General features: G+C 45.6%; 1 protein-coding gene across 4 annotated transcripts in view; it reads right to left on the bottom strand.

The window, feature by feature from the left end:
- Window positions 1–850: 850 nt before the first annotated feature.
- The window catches only part of maml1 (mastermind-like transcriptional coactivator 1), a 35,769-nt gene continuing 21,190 nt past the window's right edge, over window positions 851–15,429 (bottom strand). For 2 of the 4 annotated variants that reach the window (XM_035744554.2, XM_035744552.2), the window contains exons 3-5: window positions 4,918–5,154; window positions 4,294–4,429; window positions 851–3,220 (exon numbers count right to left, since the gene is read on the bottom strand). In XM_035744554.2, coding sequence (XP_035600447.1) covers window positions 2,163–3,220; window positions 4,294–4,429; window positions 4,918–5,154 — 1,431 coding nt within the window. In that variant the 3' untranslated portion in view covers window positions 851–2,162. The remainder of the gene's footprint in view (window positions 3,221–4,293; window positions 4,430–4,917; window positions 5,155–15,429) is intronic. The other 2 variants (XR_004821423.2, XM_035744553.2) reach the window with 2 other exon arrangements.

The following is a 15,429-nucleotide window of genomic DNA, read 5'->3' as shown; positions in this document are numbered from 1 at the left end:
ACACACCTGTCCATAAAAGGCACCACAGTTGACAGTGCATGTCAGAGCAAAAACCAAGTCATGAGGTCGAAGGAATTGTTCGTAGAGCCCCGAGACAGGATTGTGTTGAGGCACAATGAAGGATACCGAAAAAAAATGCCTGCAGCATTGAAGGTCCCCAAGATCAGTGCCCTCCATCATTATTCAATGGAATGAGTTTGGAACCACCAACTCTTTCTAGAGCTGGCCGCCCGGACAAACTGAGCAATCGGGGGAGAAGGGCCTTGGTCAGGGAGGTGACCAAGAACCCTATTTTTACTTTGTCTTTATGGGGTATTGAGTGTAGATTGAGGGGGGAAAAAAACAATTTAAGCCATTTTCGAATAAGGCTCTAATGTAGCAAAATGTGGAAAAAGTCGAGAGGTCCAAATACACTGCATGTCTAGCTATGATATCAGCATAGATCCTATGCCATATCTGGGATGAGTAGCCCTCAGGGGCCTGATTAGTGTCAGTCACACATTTGCCCAGCCCTAGCCATTACATCTGGTTAAACACCTTGATCTTTTGATACTTGGAGTCAGGTGTGTGTCAACTAGGGCAAAAGTGTGTCGACTCGTCCGCCAGGCCCCCGAAGAGTGGAGCTTCCCTTTCCTAATGCTACTTGATGCAAAAATAATTACAAAAATAAGGACAAGAAAACAGATGGAAGAAAGTAATCAACCATCACATCATGATTAACTGTAATGTGATAACAATGTGAATCCAATGTTGGACAGGATTTTACTTACGTTGGCACCTAATATTAATACTGTAATGCTAGCTAGTTAGAATTCAAGCATGCACAAAAATAGAAAGACAAAACGCAGAGTCCGTTTCTAAAGAACTATATTCACATAATACTCTTGTTTTACAGAGAACCATATTAAAAGTATAAAATACTTACAAAAATCAGCTGCAATATACATATAAAAATAAGCTATATCTTCGGCAAAAACAATAGGAAATGCATACAAAAAAAAATATATACAAATTTACAAGTATCCCCTGACACAAACAAGGATGGAATTTAAAAAAAATCAAATATCCCAACAAGAGGCTGTATTTGTCATTCAAGGTTATGGCAAAAAATAATGGCTGCAATGTGTCTTAAGGCAATGATTTCCACTAACATAAAATAAAAGCTGCATGATTAAAGACAAATCTGTACATTATCTTCTCTTTTAGCTGGGTTATTGAAATTACAGTGGGCTGGATGTTTAATAAAGACAGTGATTTTAGTGTGTAAACTGGTCAAACATGGTAAGGAACCTAAAGGGAGACCATTTTAGAAACATGATACAAGAATCACTCAAAAGTGTATGTGTGAGACGTGGGGACAAGGTCCCCATTTGTCACTTTACATTTGAAACCTACCTACATTGGGGGTAATTGCACAACTCTAAAACGGAGAAACAGTCTGGTCTCCAAATCAAAGACTTCAGACAGTTCAACATATGGGTCCCCACTTCGCAACAAACGGACACTGGCTAACCAAACAAATATGGCCACCACAGTTGAGTTTCTTTAGCTCACCTAGTCATTGGTTTGAGAGTAGAGGATAAATGGCACAGGTCTATTTATGAGCAGACCGTGAACAAAAACTCTTGTGTATTACCACAAACCTTTTACATAGGGGGGAATGTATTACTAGCTCACCTCTGCTACACCGAGCATATATTTGCATTGAAGGCTGCAACTTCAAACAAAGTAGAAGAGGCTGTGTGTGTGTATGTGTGTGGAGTATTCGGTTCACCCTTGATTCAGTGGTTTAGTACTGAGCCACAGGTTCAGTAGTAGTAGTAGTAGTAGTAGTAGTAGTAGTAGTAGTAGAGTACTCTATACGTCTTCAAAGTCCTGGGGAAAAAAATAAAAAAATACTCCAATAGGAATCACACAGGTTTTGGCCCTGCGCACCATCATTCATTTTCTTAACATTATATACGCCTTGTGTACTGTATATTCACAGTACACAAAATACTGAGAATTACAGTCTCCTAGCACTGTCAGAACAGTAACAGAATTCCATTACTAACCCTCGCTGTTCCTGCATTTCATTGGTTTGGAACTAATACACCAACTTTCACTCTCTCAACGTCGCCTGAAGTCCCAATTGTCTGAAGTGGCTCTTTGTCCTTTCAGTCTTAATCTACTGACCGGAAAAGGTGAACGATCTCATCCAGATCATCCATCCACTCCTGCGTGCTCTGTCCTTTCAGCAGAGAATCCACCAGGTCACCCTCCCCAGGGAAGCTGGGCAGACTGCTAGCCCCTGATCCAGTGTTGTAGCCAAACGGCAACTGCTGCTGCTGTTGGTTGGCAGTTCTGTTGATCTGGTAGCCCTGCTGGCTGCACTGGAGCCCCTGGCTGACCGAACGCCCCCCCTGCGGCTGACTGAAGGCCCCCAGGTCCGGTAACACCCCTTGGCCTTGGGAACCCTGCTGTTGCTGAGTCTGTTGCTGATTGGGTAAGACTTGCCCTAAGGGCTGCTCAAGGGAAACTTGGGGGTTGGCTGCAGTCCTTTGCTGGGCCTGCTGCATCATCTGTTGCTGGGCAGGGTTCATGGCGGCCATGGGCCTGCCGTTGGCATTGGCGCCGAAGGGGGTGTTGCCAGCAGGCATCTTGTTGGGCATGCGGGTCTGCTGCTGCATGTGGAAGGCGTTGGAGTTGACAAAGGAATTGGGCGGGAGACCGCCGTTGCTGGAAGGAGTTTGCTGGGCACCCATGGCTTGCTGCATGACCTGGTGCTGCTGCCAGGCTTGGCTCTGGGCACTCTGCATGGTGTTGGGCATGTTGCCACTGGGCATGGAGCCGGGTAGTCTGGCTAACTGCTGCTGCTGTTTCAGCAGGGCGGCGTTGGGTTGGTTTTTGAGGTGCTGCTGCTGGGCTAGCATGTTCTGTCTATAGGGGGCGCCCATGTTGCCTACGGGCTGCCTCTGCATTGAACTTTGCTGGGAGGGGTGCATGTTCATGTTACTGTAGAGTACCTGCTGCTGTAAGGCAGAGTCCATAACGCCCCCGCAAGAGGAGAGGCTCATGTCGGCCTGGCTGGCAGCAGGGAGGGCACCAGGTGTGGGGCCACCACCTCCCTGTTGGCCCATGGTCATGCCCATCATGCCTTGTTGTGTCTGGGGGAACATTCGCTGAGCTACGGGGGCGGGGCCCCCCAGCGAGCCAACGTTGACCATTGGCTGAGAAGAGCCTGCAGGGAGAAGCAAAAGAAGCTTTGAGTCACAATAAAACTGAAAAGTTAACCTTTGAATTATAAAAATGTGTAATCCTTATGGAATATGCCATCTTAATCAATACGCTCATTATAGAAGACCAAATCTGTCTCTCAATATTCTTAAAAACGGCTCCATGTCTCCATCACCATTCTTTCATGAATGCTGATAGCAATCGACAAGGTCAACCACATTATTTTCATGCCATTATAGAATCAAAGAAGGCAAGGAAAGCAACCATTGAGACAGCAGTTCTCTCAAAAGACACGGAACAAATGGGCAAATGTATTTAGAGACGAGAGAACACGTTAGACCCTATTACTAGTTTGCCATTCAAATGATTCACCGAAAGCAACATTTGCACTTGAGGTTTATTTGTTTACTGTCAAACAAAGAGTTGTTCTGTGAGTCACATCATTTGAGTAAACCTCCCACACAACCAAACATTTCCAAAGGGTTCCTATTCAATTGAAATGGAAGTGTAAGCACTGGTATAGAGTTTGGCTGTGGCTGAGGTGTATACCTGTTCCAAAAATCACCCTTATCCTCAACCCGGCAATTCCAAAACTCGGTCTTCGGGACCCCAAGGGATGCACATTTTGGTTTTGCCCTAACACTACAAAGCTGATTCAAATCATCAAAGCTTGATGATTAGATTATTTGAATTAGCTGAATCAGGTTCGTTACAACTGGGGTTTGATTGAAAATCGACTGGGGTGTAGTTTTTTTTCTCCCCCTCCAGCAACAGAGTTGGAGGGCCCAGGTCTAATGGGGCTGGAGGGGCCCAGGTCTAATGGGGCTGGAGGGGCCCAGGTCTAATGGGGCTGGAGGGGCCCAGGTCTAATGGGGCTGGAGGGGCCCAGGTCTAATGGGGCTGGAGGGCCCAGGTCTAATGGGGCTGGAGGGCCCAGGTCTAATGGGGCTGGAGGGCCCAGGTCTAATGGGGCTGGAGGGCCCAGGTCTAATGGGGCTGGAGGGGCCCAGGTCTAATGGGGCTGGAGGGCCCATGCTACATTAGGGGTAAACGCTGGTGACGTGGGGTCTTATTTACCTGTAAACTGGGCGACCTGCTGCTGCTGGAAGGGGTTCTGTGCTCCAGGTTGCTGGTTCTGTTGGTCCTGGTACTGGGGAGGGGGCCGGGTCAGGTGCCTCTGGAGCTGCTGCTCCTGCTGCAGACGCTGCTTCTCCTGAAACACAGAAACCACAGAGAATGCACATGTCATGCATATATGACTGACGTTCCTCCCCATACATTCTCTTTAAGACGAATCAGAGATAAAAGCACCTACTGCGAAACTGTCATAAGCCACTTCTACAAAACAAATCTTATTGGTCACATACATGTTATTGGAGGTGTAGCAAAATGCTTGTGTTCCTAGCTTCAACAATGTAGTAGTATCTAACAATTCACAATACATGCAGACAAATGGCGCCCCCTTGTGTTTGTTAGAAATAGATACCATTTAGAATACTGCTTAGTCAGGGCTATGCAGCACAAGCAAGTCCAGACAGGTAGCATAGACAGATCCTGTAATGACTCAGCATGCTGGTAGTCATAGGAAAAGTTTAAACCAGTTATGTGAATAAGCCACAAAGCCTGTGTTTGAATTTCTTTTACCCAAATTATTCATACTATGTACCCAAGAACCTACAGTACATGACCCCAGGCATTTACCTGTTGGGCCATGATCTGCTGCTGCCTCTGGCCCAGCAGAAACTGTTTCTGCTGCTCCATCAGCTGCTGCTGTTGCTGCTGCTGCTTCAGCGCCGCCGCCACCGCTGCCTGCCCCGACAGGTAGGCTGTGTTGCCATGGTTACTTGCCAGGCCGTTACCGGGCCCCCCCGGCTGGGGCGCCATGGCGTTGCCGGGTCCAGGGCCGTGCGTTGTGGTGGGGTATGGGTTCTGCTCCTGCTGAAGTAAAAATGGGGGAAATGTTGTGGTTATGTCCACCAGAAGAACAGAGAGGGAGTGAGTTGAGTGAGGTTAGGCTTTGGGTACAGTCAAACAAGTGGGGGGGAATATTGGTCCTTTGCATTGGGGATAAATACAATTGGATGTAAAAGCAGAGGGGAAAAGCATTAAAACCAGCACTCAAACTTGACCTGAAACACTTGCTAATCAAATTTATTGATTAAGAACATGGTTGTGTAACTTCAGTTTGAAAGTTCATGGCCTCAAATAAGTGCTTCACTTGACCAGCTGTTAGTACCACAGTTCCATATTTTTCAGTGGGTTGTTCCAACTCAAAAAGCACAAGAGGATTGACCCCCACCGTCTCAGACTGTTCTGAAACAGTTTCTGTTAGAAACAGATAAGATTACCATTCGTGAAACATTATTTTGTTGAAATCTAATTGATCGCATCCATATCGTTGGGTTGTTGTTTGGCAACCCTCTACGGAGCCTCTGGCACTGTAGAGGATTGGAGCAATCCATATAGCTCACATAACCGTGGTTACATACGTAACCTTCGTTATGTTTCACTATATTGGATCACTCCAATATATTGGTATACCCCTAACAGATTTAGTTGGTGCTCGAGGGACCTGGCACATGGTGTACAAGCCCCGCTGCCGGCTTCTGATGGCCTGTCAGCCCCGCTCATGGTGTTGAACAGTGCCGGCATCATCCCCCATTAACAGCCTATCACAGGGAACAGCTGCCGTCACCATCGACGCTATCAACCTCCTGACGCAGGGCATGCGCCCTCCGTTCAAGGTGGTCCCAGCGGTCCTACTCCTGCCTCCGTACAGGACTGGCAGCAGATGGGCTCTGCCTGTGGTGCCCTCAGCCATGCTTCCTGGGAGGGGTACTGGGCCCAGTAGAGGGACTTACAGCTCACTGACGCACCACTCCCAAGGGAGGGAGCTCGTCCCCAGGCTGAGCCCGAGCCTGGCCGACCCACTCGCGCATGGCCAACAATCGCACCAGATTGGAGGCCACACAACACCACACAAAATAGGTAGGGCGCTCCACCACCCTTTCTGTGTGGCTCAAACCAAGGCAGTGCATACATAAGGTATGCGGTTCCCCAGGGGGATGCTTCCATCACACCGGTCACAAATGGAAGTCATAAACTCAGCCAAGCCAACAAGGCCACGGAGCAGGGGAACGATGCCCTGAGAGAGCTTATGTCGTGACCCGCTTGAAGGAATAGGAAGCCGGTGAGGGATAAATTACCCAGTAGCTGTGAAAAAGAACAGGGAAGACCCGTGTGGGAAAAGCAGGCAGACAAAAAAAAATAAAAAACAGCAACCAGGTAATGGATTGGATTCCTTTTTTGTTTTTTCGCCAACTGCAATATTACCTAGCCGGTTTAATATCCAAGCAGTAAAAACAGCACCATATGATGGAGTAAAGTTAATGTCTCAACATAGTGGAAAGCCCACTACGATACTCTTACTCTGCAGGGAAAAGAACCAGAAGCGTAATTAGCAGAGAACCTGCGCCAACAGCACGGGGAGCAGCATGTTAAAGCAATTCACAACATACACACACATTGAACAAGCCAGTAGGCAAGTTGTGTAAGGTCAATTACAGTTTGTGGCAACAAGAGCCACTATACTAATTGATGCACACGAAGTAGTAGTGTAACACTAACGAAACACAAGTATACGACGACAAACCATGGGCGGAAGATACAGATCAACCGCACGCAGTGAGTGGCGCACTCAAGAGGTGGGGCTGGACATGTAACCAGCTGCTCCAGGCTGAAAACAGCCAGTGAGTATACTTCCATGCAATACATTACACTTACCAGTGACATACCAAGCAAACTTCTGAAAGTCTGTACCTCAAACCATACGGACGTCCACCGAGAAATGTAACAACGTGTGAAGCTGCCACAGGGTCTATACATAGGGGCCGACTCCAGCCGTGACACAGGTGTACACCGGAGTCAATCTGTAAATCCTCACCTCGGACGTATCCCTCCGTCGCGGAGTGGAACAAATATTGGGAGTGATCCAAAATAGTGAAGCATAACAGACAGGGTTGGCTTAGATTGTTGACTGCAGGTAAGCCATATTTAGTCTCCAATATTTATTGAAAATATAGAATCAATTTGCACAATGAGCTTGTCTCAAACAAGTCAGTTGTTGGTTAGTTATCGAATTTTAGCAGAATTTGTATCGAGTTGAAATCAGTTAAAACAAGACATTGTCTCAAGTACAAGATGAAGCGATCCACTTACAATTCCCCACATGGTAGTTTGTCATTCTTGCTAGCAATCTGGCCATCCATATTGTTATCCAGGTTGGCACCAACGATGTTAGGATGAAACGGTCAGAGGTCACCAAGCGCAACATAGCTTCAGAGTGTAAATCAGCTAGAAAGATGTCGGCATCGAGTAATTGTCTCTGGCCTCCTCCCACTTAGGGGGGGTGATGAGCGCTACAGAGTCTCACAACTCAAAAGATAGAATTTGTAGATAATTGGCTCTCTTTCTGGGACTCACCCACAAACAGGACCAAGCCTGGCCTGTTGAGGAGTGACGGACTCCATCCTAGCTGGAGGGGGGCGCTCATCTTATCTACGAACATAGACCGGGCTAACTCCTCTAGCTACACAATGAAATAGGGTGCAGGCCAGACAGCAGGCTGTCAGCCACCCTGCCAGCTTAGTGGAGTCTGCCACTAGCACAGTCCGTGTAGTCAACTCAGCTATCCAGATTGAGACCGTGTCTGTGCCTCGATCTAGGTTGGGCAAAACTAAACATGGCGGTATTCACTTTAGCAATCTCATTGGAATAATGACCACCTCCATTCCTGTCATTATTGAAAGAGATTGTGATATCAAAAATAGGGCTACTTAATGTTAGATCCCCCACTTCCAGGCCAGTTATAGTCAATTAACTAATCACTGATCATTTATTTTATTTCACCTTTATTTAACCAGGTAGGCTAGTTGAGAACAAGTTCTCATTTGCAACTACGACCTGGCCAAGATAAAGCATAGCAGTGTGAACAGACAACAACACAGAGTTACACATGGAGTAAACAATAAACAAGTCAATAACATAGTAGGAAAAAAAAAATCTATATACATTGTGTGCAAATGGCATGAGGTAGGCAATAAATAGGCCATAGGAGTGAATAATTACAGTTGAGCAGATTAACACTGGAGTGATAAATGATCAGATGAACATGTGCAGGTAGAGATACTGGTGTGCAAAAGAGCAGAAAAGTAAATTAAATAAAAACAGTATGGGGATGAGGTAGGTAAATTGGGTGGGCTATATACCGATGGACTATGTACAGCTGCAGCGATCGGTTAGCTGCTCAGATAGCAGATGTTTGAAGTTGGTGAGGGAGATAAGTCTCCAACTTCAGAGATTTTTGCAATATGTTCCAGTCGCAGGCAGCAGAGAACTGGAAGGAAAGGCAGCCAAATGAGGTTTTGGCTTTAGGGATGATCAGTGAGATACACCTGCTGGAGCGCGTGCTATGGTTGGGTGTTGCCATCGTGACCAGTGAACTGAGATAAGGCGGAGCTTTACCGAGCATAGACTTGTAGATGACCTGGAGCCAGTGGGTCTGGCGACGAACATGTAGTGAGGGCCAGCCGACTAGAGCATACAGGTTTTGTAGCTCTTTCAGAACATCTGCTATCTGGATTTGGGTAAAGGAGAAGTTGGGGGGCGGAGCTGTTGGCTGAGGTTGGAGTAGCCAGGCATGAGCCAGGCATGGCCAGCCGTTGAGAAATGCTTGTTGAAGTTTTCGATTATCACGGATTTATCGGTGGTGACCGTGTTACCTAGCCTCAGTGCAGTGGGCAGCTGGGAGGAGGTACTCTTGTTCTCCATGGACTTTAGTGTCCCAGAACTTTTTGGAGTTAGAGCTACAGGATGCAAACTTCTGCCTGAAGAAGCTGGCCTTAGCTTTCCTGACTGACTGCGTGTATTGGTTCCTGACTTCCCTGAACAGTTGCATATCGCGGGGACTATTCGATGCTATTGCAGTCCGCCACAGGATGTTTTTGTGCTGGTCGAGGTTAGTCAGGTCTGGAGTGAACCAAGGGCTATATCTGTTCTTAATTCTGCATTTTTTGAACGGAGCATGCTTGCCTAAGATGGTGAGGAAGTTACTTTTTAAGAATGACCAGGCATTCCAGGATACCCGGGCCAGGTTGATTAGAAAGGCCTGCTCGCAGAAGTGTTTTAGGGAGCGTTTGACAGTGATGAGGGGTGGTCGTTTGACCGCAGACCCGTAGTGGATACAGGCAATGATCGCTGAGATCCTGATTGAAAACAGCAGAGGTGTATTTGGAGGGCAAGTTGGTCAGGATAATGTCAATTAGGGTGCCCATGTTTACGGATTTAGGGTTGTACCTGGTGGGGTCCTTAATGATTTGTGTGAGATTGAGGGCATCTAGCTTAGATTGTAGGACTGCCGGGGTGTTAAGCATATCCCAGTTTAGGTCACCGAACAGAACAAACTCTGAAGCTTGATGGGGGGGGCGATCAATTCACAGCTGGGAGCTGGGGGGGCAACGGTGAGAGACTTATTTCTGGAGAGATTAATTTTAAAAATTTGAATTTTGAACTGTTTGAGCATAGACCTGGAAAGTATGACAGAACGTTGCAGGCTAACTCCTCCCCCTTTGGCAGTTCTATCTTGACAGAAAGTGTTATAGTTGGGTATGGAAATCTCAGAATTTTTTGTGATTAGATGATGTGTGGTAAGCCTGACGGAAACATGGCTTATGCCTGATGAATTTACTGTGTTAAATGAGTTCTCAGCTCCTGGTTACACTAATGACCATATCCCCCACTCACCCTGCAAAGGCAGAGGTGTTCCAAACATTTATGACAGCAAACTTCAATTTACCCCCCAAAAATTACTTTTAATCTTTTGAGCTCCTAGTCATGCAATCTATGCAACCTACTCAATCACTTTGTATAGCTACTGTTTACAGGCTTCCTGGGCCGTATACAGCGCTCTTTAATGAGTTCCCTGAATTCCTATCTGACCTTGTAGTCATGGCTAGAGGTCGACCGATTAATTAGGCCCGATTTCAAGTTTTCATAACAATCGGAAATCGGTATTTTTGGGGTGCCGATTTTTTTCCTTCCCTTTTTCCCCCCTCCACCTTTATTTAATTTGTATTTAACTAGGCAAGTCAGTTACGAACACATTCTTATTTTCAATGACGGCCTAGGAACAGTGGGTTAACTGCCTTGTTCAGGGGCAGAACCTACAGATTTTCACCTTGTCAGCTCGGGGGAGCCAATCGTGCAACCTTAACTAGTCCAACGCAATAACGACCTGCCTTTTTCTCGTTGCACTCCACAAGGAGGCTGACTGTTATGCGAATGCAGTAAGCCAAGGTAAGTTGCTAGCTAGCATTAAACTTATCTTATAAAAAACAATCATAATCACTAGTTAACTACACACGGTTGATGATATTACTAGATATTATCTAGCGTGTCCTGCATTGCATATAATCTGATTGAGCATACAAGTATCTGACTGAGCGGTGGTAGGCAGAAGCAGGCGCGCAAACATTCATTCAAACAGCACTTTCGTGCGTTTTGCCAGCAGCTCTTCGTTGTGCATCAAGCATTGCGCTGTTTATGACTTCAAGCCTATCAACACCCGAGATGAGGCTGGTGTAACCGAAGTGAATTGGCTGGCTAGTTAGCGCGCGCTAATTATCGTTGAGTTGCTGGTTCGAGTCCAGGGAGGAGCGAGGAGAGGGATGGAAGCTATACTGTTACACTGGCAATACTAAAGTGCCTATGAGAACATCCAATAGCCAAAGGTATATGAAATACAAATGGTATAAAAGGGAAAAAGTTCTATAATTCCTATAATAACTACAACCTAAAACTTCTTACCTGGGAATATTGAAGACTCATGTTAAAAGGAACCACCAGCAACATGTTCTCATGTTCTGAGCAAGGAACTGAAACGTTAGCTTTCTTAAATGGCACATATTTTACATGGAACATATTGCACTTTTACTTTCTTCTCCAACACTTTGTTTTTGCATTATTTAAACCAAATTGAACATGTTTCATTATTTACTTGAGGCTAAATTGATTTTGATGTATTATATTTAGTTAAAATAAGTGTTCATTCAGTCTTGTTGTAATTGTCATTATTACAGATAAATAAATAGAAATCGTCCGATTGATCGGTATCGGCTTTTATGGTCCTCCGATAAATCGGTATTGATATCGGTGTTGGAAAAATTATAAAATCGGTCGACCTGTAGTCATGGCAGATAATATTCACATGGAAAACTCCACAGACCCATTCTAAAATGCTATCGGAGCCATCATCGACTCAGTGGATTTTGTCCAACACGTCTCCAGACCTACTCACTTCCACAATCATACTCTGGAACTAGTTTTGTCCGATGGAAAAAATATTGTGGATCTCAATGTTTTCCCCTCATAATCCCGGACTATCAGACCACCATTTTATTACATTTGCAATCACAACAAATAATCTTCTCAGACCCCCAACCAATGATCAAAAGTCGTGCTATAAATCTTCAGACAACCCAAAGATTCCTAGATGCCCTTCCAGACTCCCATCTTCCTAAGGATGTTACAGTACAAAAATCAGTTAACCACCTAACTGAGGAACTAAATTTAACCTTGCGTAACACCCTAGATGCAGTTACATTTACATTACATTTAAGCCAGTGGAGAGAGCGGAGGAGCGGGGTGACGTGAGAGAACTTGGGACGGTTGAACACCAGACGGGCTGCGGCGTTCTGGATGAGTTGTAGGGGTTTAATGGCACAGGCAGGGAGCCCAGCCAACAGCGAGTTGCAGTAATCCAGACGGGAGATGACAAGTGCCTGGATTAGGACCTGCGCCGCTTCCTGTGTGAGGCAGGGTCGTACTCTGCGGATGTTGTAGAGCATGAACCTACAGGAACGGGCCACCGCCTTGATGTTAGTTGAGAACGACAGGGTGTTGTCCAGGATCACGCCAAGGTTCTTAGCGCTCTGGGAGGAGGACACAATGGAGTTGTCAACCGTGATTGTCAACAGTTGCACCCCTAAAAACAAAAAACACTTGCCACAAGAAATTGGCTCCCTGGTATATAGAAAATACCTGAGCCCTGAAGCAAGCTTCCAGAAAATTGGAACGGAAACAGAGCTACACCAAACTGGAAGTCTTCCGACTAGGTGTAAAGACAGTACAGTGCAATATCGTCATCCTATTTTTTTCCACCTAATTGAGAATAACAATCCAAAATATATTTTTGATACGGTCACAAAGCTAAATAAAAAGCAGCATTCCCCAAGAGAGGATGGCTTTTACATCAGTGATAAATTCACAAACTTCTTTGACAAAAAGATCATGATCATTAGAACGCCAAGTACGGACTCCTCTTTAAATCTGCGTATTTTTCCAAAGCTCAGTTGTCCTGAGTCTGCACAACACTGCCAGGACCTAGGATCAATGGAGACACTCAAGTTGTATAATCTGGTATCTCTTGACACATTCATGAAAATAGTCACGGCCTCTAAACCTTTAAGCTGCATACTGGACCCTATTCCAACTAAACTACTGAAAGAGCTACTTCCTGTGCTTGGCCCTCCTATGTTGAACATAATAAACAACTCCCTATCCACCGGATGTGTATCTAACTCACTAAAAGTGGCAGTAATAAAGAATCTATTGAAAAAGCCAAACCTTCACTAAAAAAAAAAAAAAAACTTTTGCCTATATTGAATCTCCCATTCCTCTCAATTTTAGGAAAAGCTGTTGCGCATCAACTCACTGCTTTCCTGAAGACAAACAATGTATACGAAACACATCAGTCTGGTTTTAGACCCCATCATAGCACTGAGACTGCTCTCGTGAAGGTGGAAAATGACCTTTAATGGCGGAAGAACATGGCTCTGCATCTGTCCTCATGCTCCTAGACCTAAGTGCTGCTTTTGATACCATCGATCACCACATTCTTTGAATCCCAAATCGGTCTACATCACATATGTCAGAGTCAAGGCCCGCGGGCCACATCCGGCCCGCGAGAAGGTTTTTAACGGCCCCTGGGATGATCTTGATTTATTATTAGAACCGGCCCGCAGACCGCAGCAAGCCGGCAGCCCGCAGATCTTTTACACGCACCAATACTACATTTCCCACAATGCAACGGTGACGCACCGAGCAGTAGGCTGCTTCATTTCAATATTTATTGGCACAGCAGTTGTCAGCATCACAGTAAAATGAACTTTCAGATACCCATCAAAAATGGCAAAACGGAAGGTGGACACTGAGAACCGGGGTTTCAAACAAGGTGGGAGTCGGAGTATTTGTTCACGGAGGTAGCTGGAAAACCTGTGTGTCTTCTGTGTGGAGAAAGTGTGGCGGTACTGAAAGAGTATAATCTGAGACGACATTATGAAACGAAACACGCGGACAAAAACAAGAATATGGACATGGAACAAAGGCTACAAAAGGCAGAGGAATTAAAACGAGGCCTCAAATCTCGACAGGCTCTGTTCAAAAAAGCCAAATCACAAGGCCAGGCTGCTGTCAAGGCCAGTTTTATTTTGGCAGAAGAGATCGCTAAATCAGCCCGGCCATTTACGGAGGGGGATTTCATCAAAAACTGCATGATTAAAGTTTGTGACGAAGTTTGCCCAGAAAAAGGCAACTCTTTTTAAATGTGAGTCTGAGCAGAAACACCATTGCCGAGAGAGTAGACCAGTTGTCCATCAATCTAAAAGAGCAGCTTGTGAAAAAGGGAAAAGATTTCATTGCATATTCCTTGGCTGTGGATGAGAGCACCGACATTTCTGACATTGCCCAGTTGTCAATTTTCATCCGCGGAGTGGACTCCAGCCTAAGCGTGACAGAGGAGTTTTTGGCTTTACGTCCTATGCATGGCACAACTACGGGGCATGATTTGTATGAAGAGGTGTCAAGATGTGTAAATGAGATGGAGCTGCCTTGGGAAAAACTCGTGGGTTTGACAACCGACGGAGCACCTGCGATGTGTGGACACAGGAGCGGACTGGTGGCGAAGATACGGGAAAAGATGCAAGAGGAAAACGCGACAGGTGAGCTGACAGCTTATCATTGTATCATACACCAGGAAGCGTTGTGCGGTAAAGCCTTGAAAATGGAGCATGTAATGAGCATCATCACGCGCACAGTTAACTTTATCAGAGCCAAAGGTTTGAATCACCGCCAGTTCAAGGCATTTCTGACGGAGTTAGAAACGGAGCATGGTGATTTGCCTTATCACACAGAGGTGCGATGGCTAAGCCAGGGAAAGGTGCTTCAAAGATGTTTCGAGCTTCGTGAGGAGATTTGTCTGTTCTTGGACAGCAAAGGGAAAGACACAACACAACTCCGAGACGAAATGTTTCTGTGTGAAATGGCTTTTCTGTGTGACATTACGAGTCATCTGAATGCAATGAACTTGCAGCTGCAGGGTCGGGATCGTGTCATCTCTGATATGTACAGTACAGTGAAGGCATTTAAAACCAAACTGACTCTGTGGGAGACGCAGATGCGGAAAGAAAATTTGAGCCACTTTCCCAGCTGCCAGACCATGAAAGAGAAGCTCTCTACCAGTGCGTTCCCGAGCGCACAGTTGGCTGATAAAATAGGTATGCTTGCCGCTGACTTTCGACGCCGATTTGCTGACTTTGAAGCACAAAAAGCAGGTTGGAACTGCTCGGTAACCCATTTGCTGTTGACGTGGAAAGCTCACCACCAAACCTCCAAATGGAGTTGATTGACCTCCAATGCAATGATGCACTGAGGGCAAAATATGCGGCAGTGGGTGCTGCGGAGTTCGCCCGTTTCCTCCCGACACAATGCCCCAGCTGCGCATCCAGGCTGCTCAAACGTTGTCTATGTTTGGCAGCACATACCTGTGTGAACAACTGTTTTCTTTGATGAACTTGAACAAAACATCACACAGAAGTCGACTTACTGCTGAACACCTCCACTCAATTCTGAGGATTTCCTCAGCTCAGAGCCTTACCCCGAACATTGATGAACTTGTGGAAAAGATGGGACACCACCAAGTATCACCCTCAACCTCAAACAAGTGAACATTACTGTGCAATCACATATTTAGAGTTTTTACTCAGTTCAAGTTTAAAAGTTAAAGTTTAATATTTGTTTTCACTGCATGTTACTTCTCCTTAAACAAAGTGTTGTTTTTGATTAATAGATTTTTGCACTTTATTTTATTGTATTTCAATC

This window comes from Oncorhynchus keta, chromosome 30, assembly GCF_023373465.1.
Source record: "Oncorhynchus keta strain PuntledgeMale-10-30-2019 chromosome 30, Oket_V2, whole genome shotgun sequence".
Taxonomy (NCBI): domain Eukaryota; kingdom Metazoa; phylum Chordata; class Actinopteri; order Salmoniformes; family Salmonidae; genus Oncorhynchus; species Oncorhynchus keta.
The sequence above is the reverse complement of the archived record's forward strand: the minus strand, read 5'-3'. Positions and strand labels throughout refer to the sequence as shown.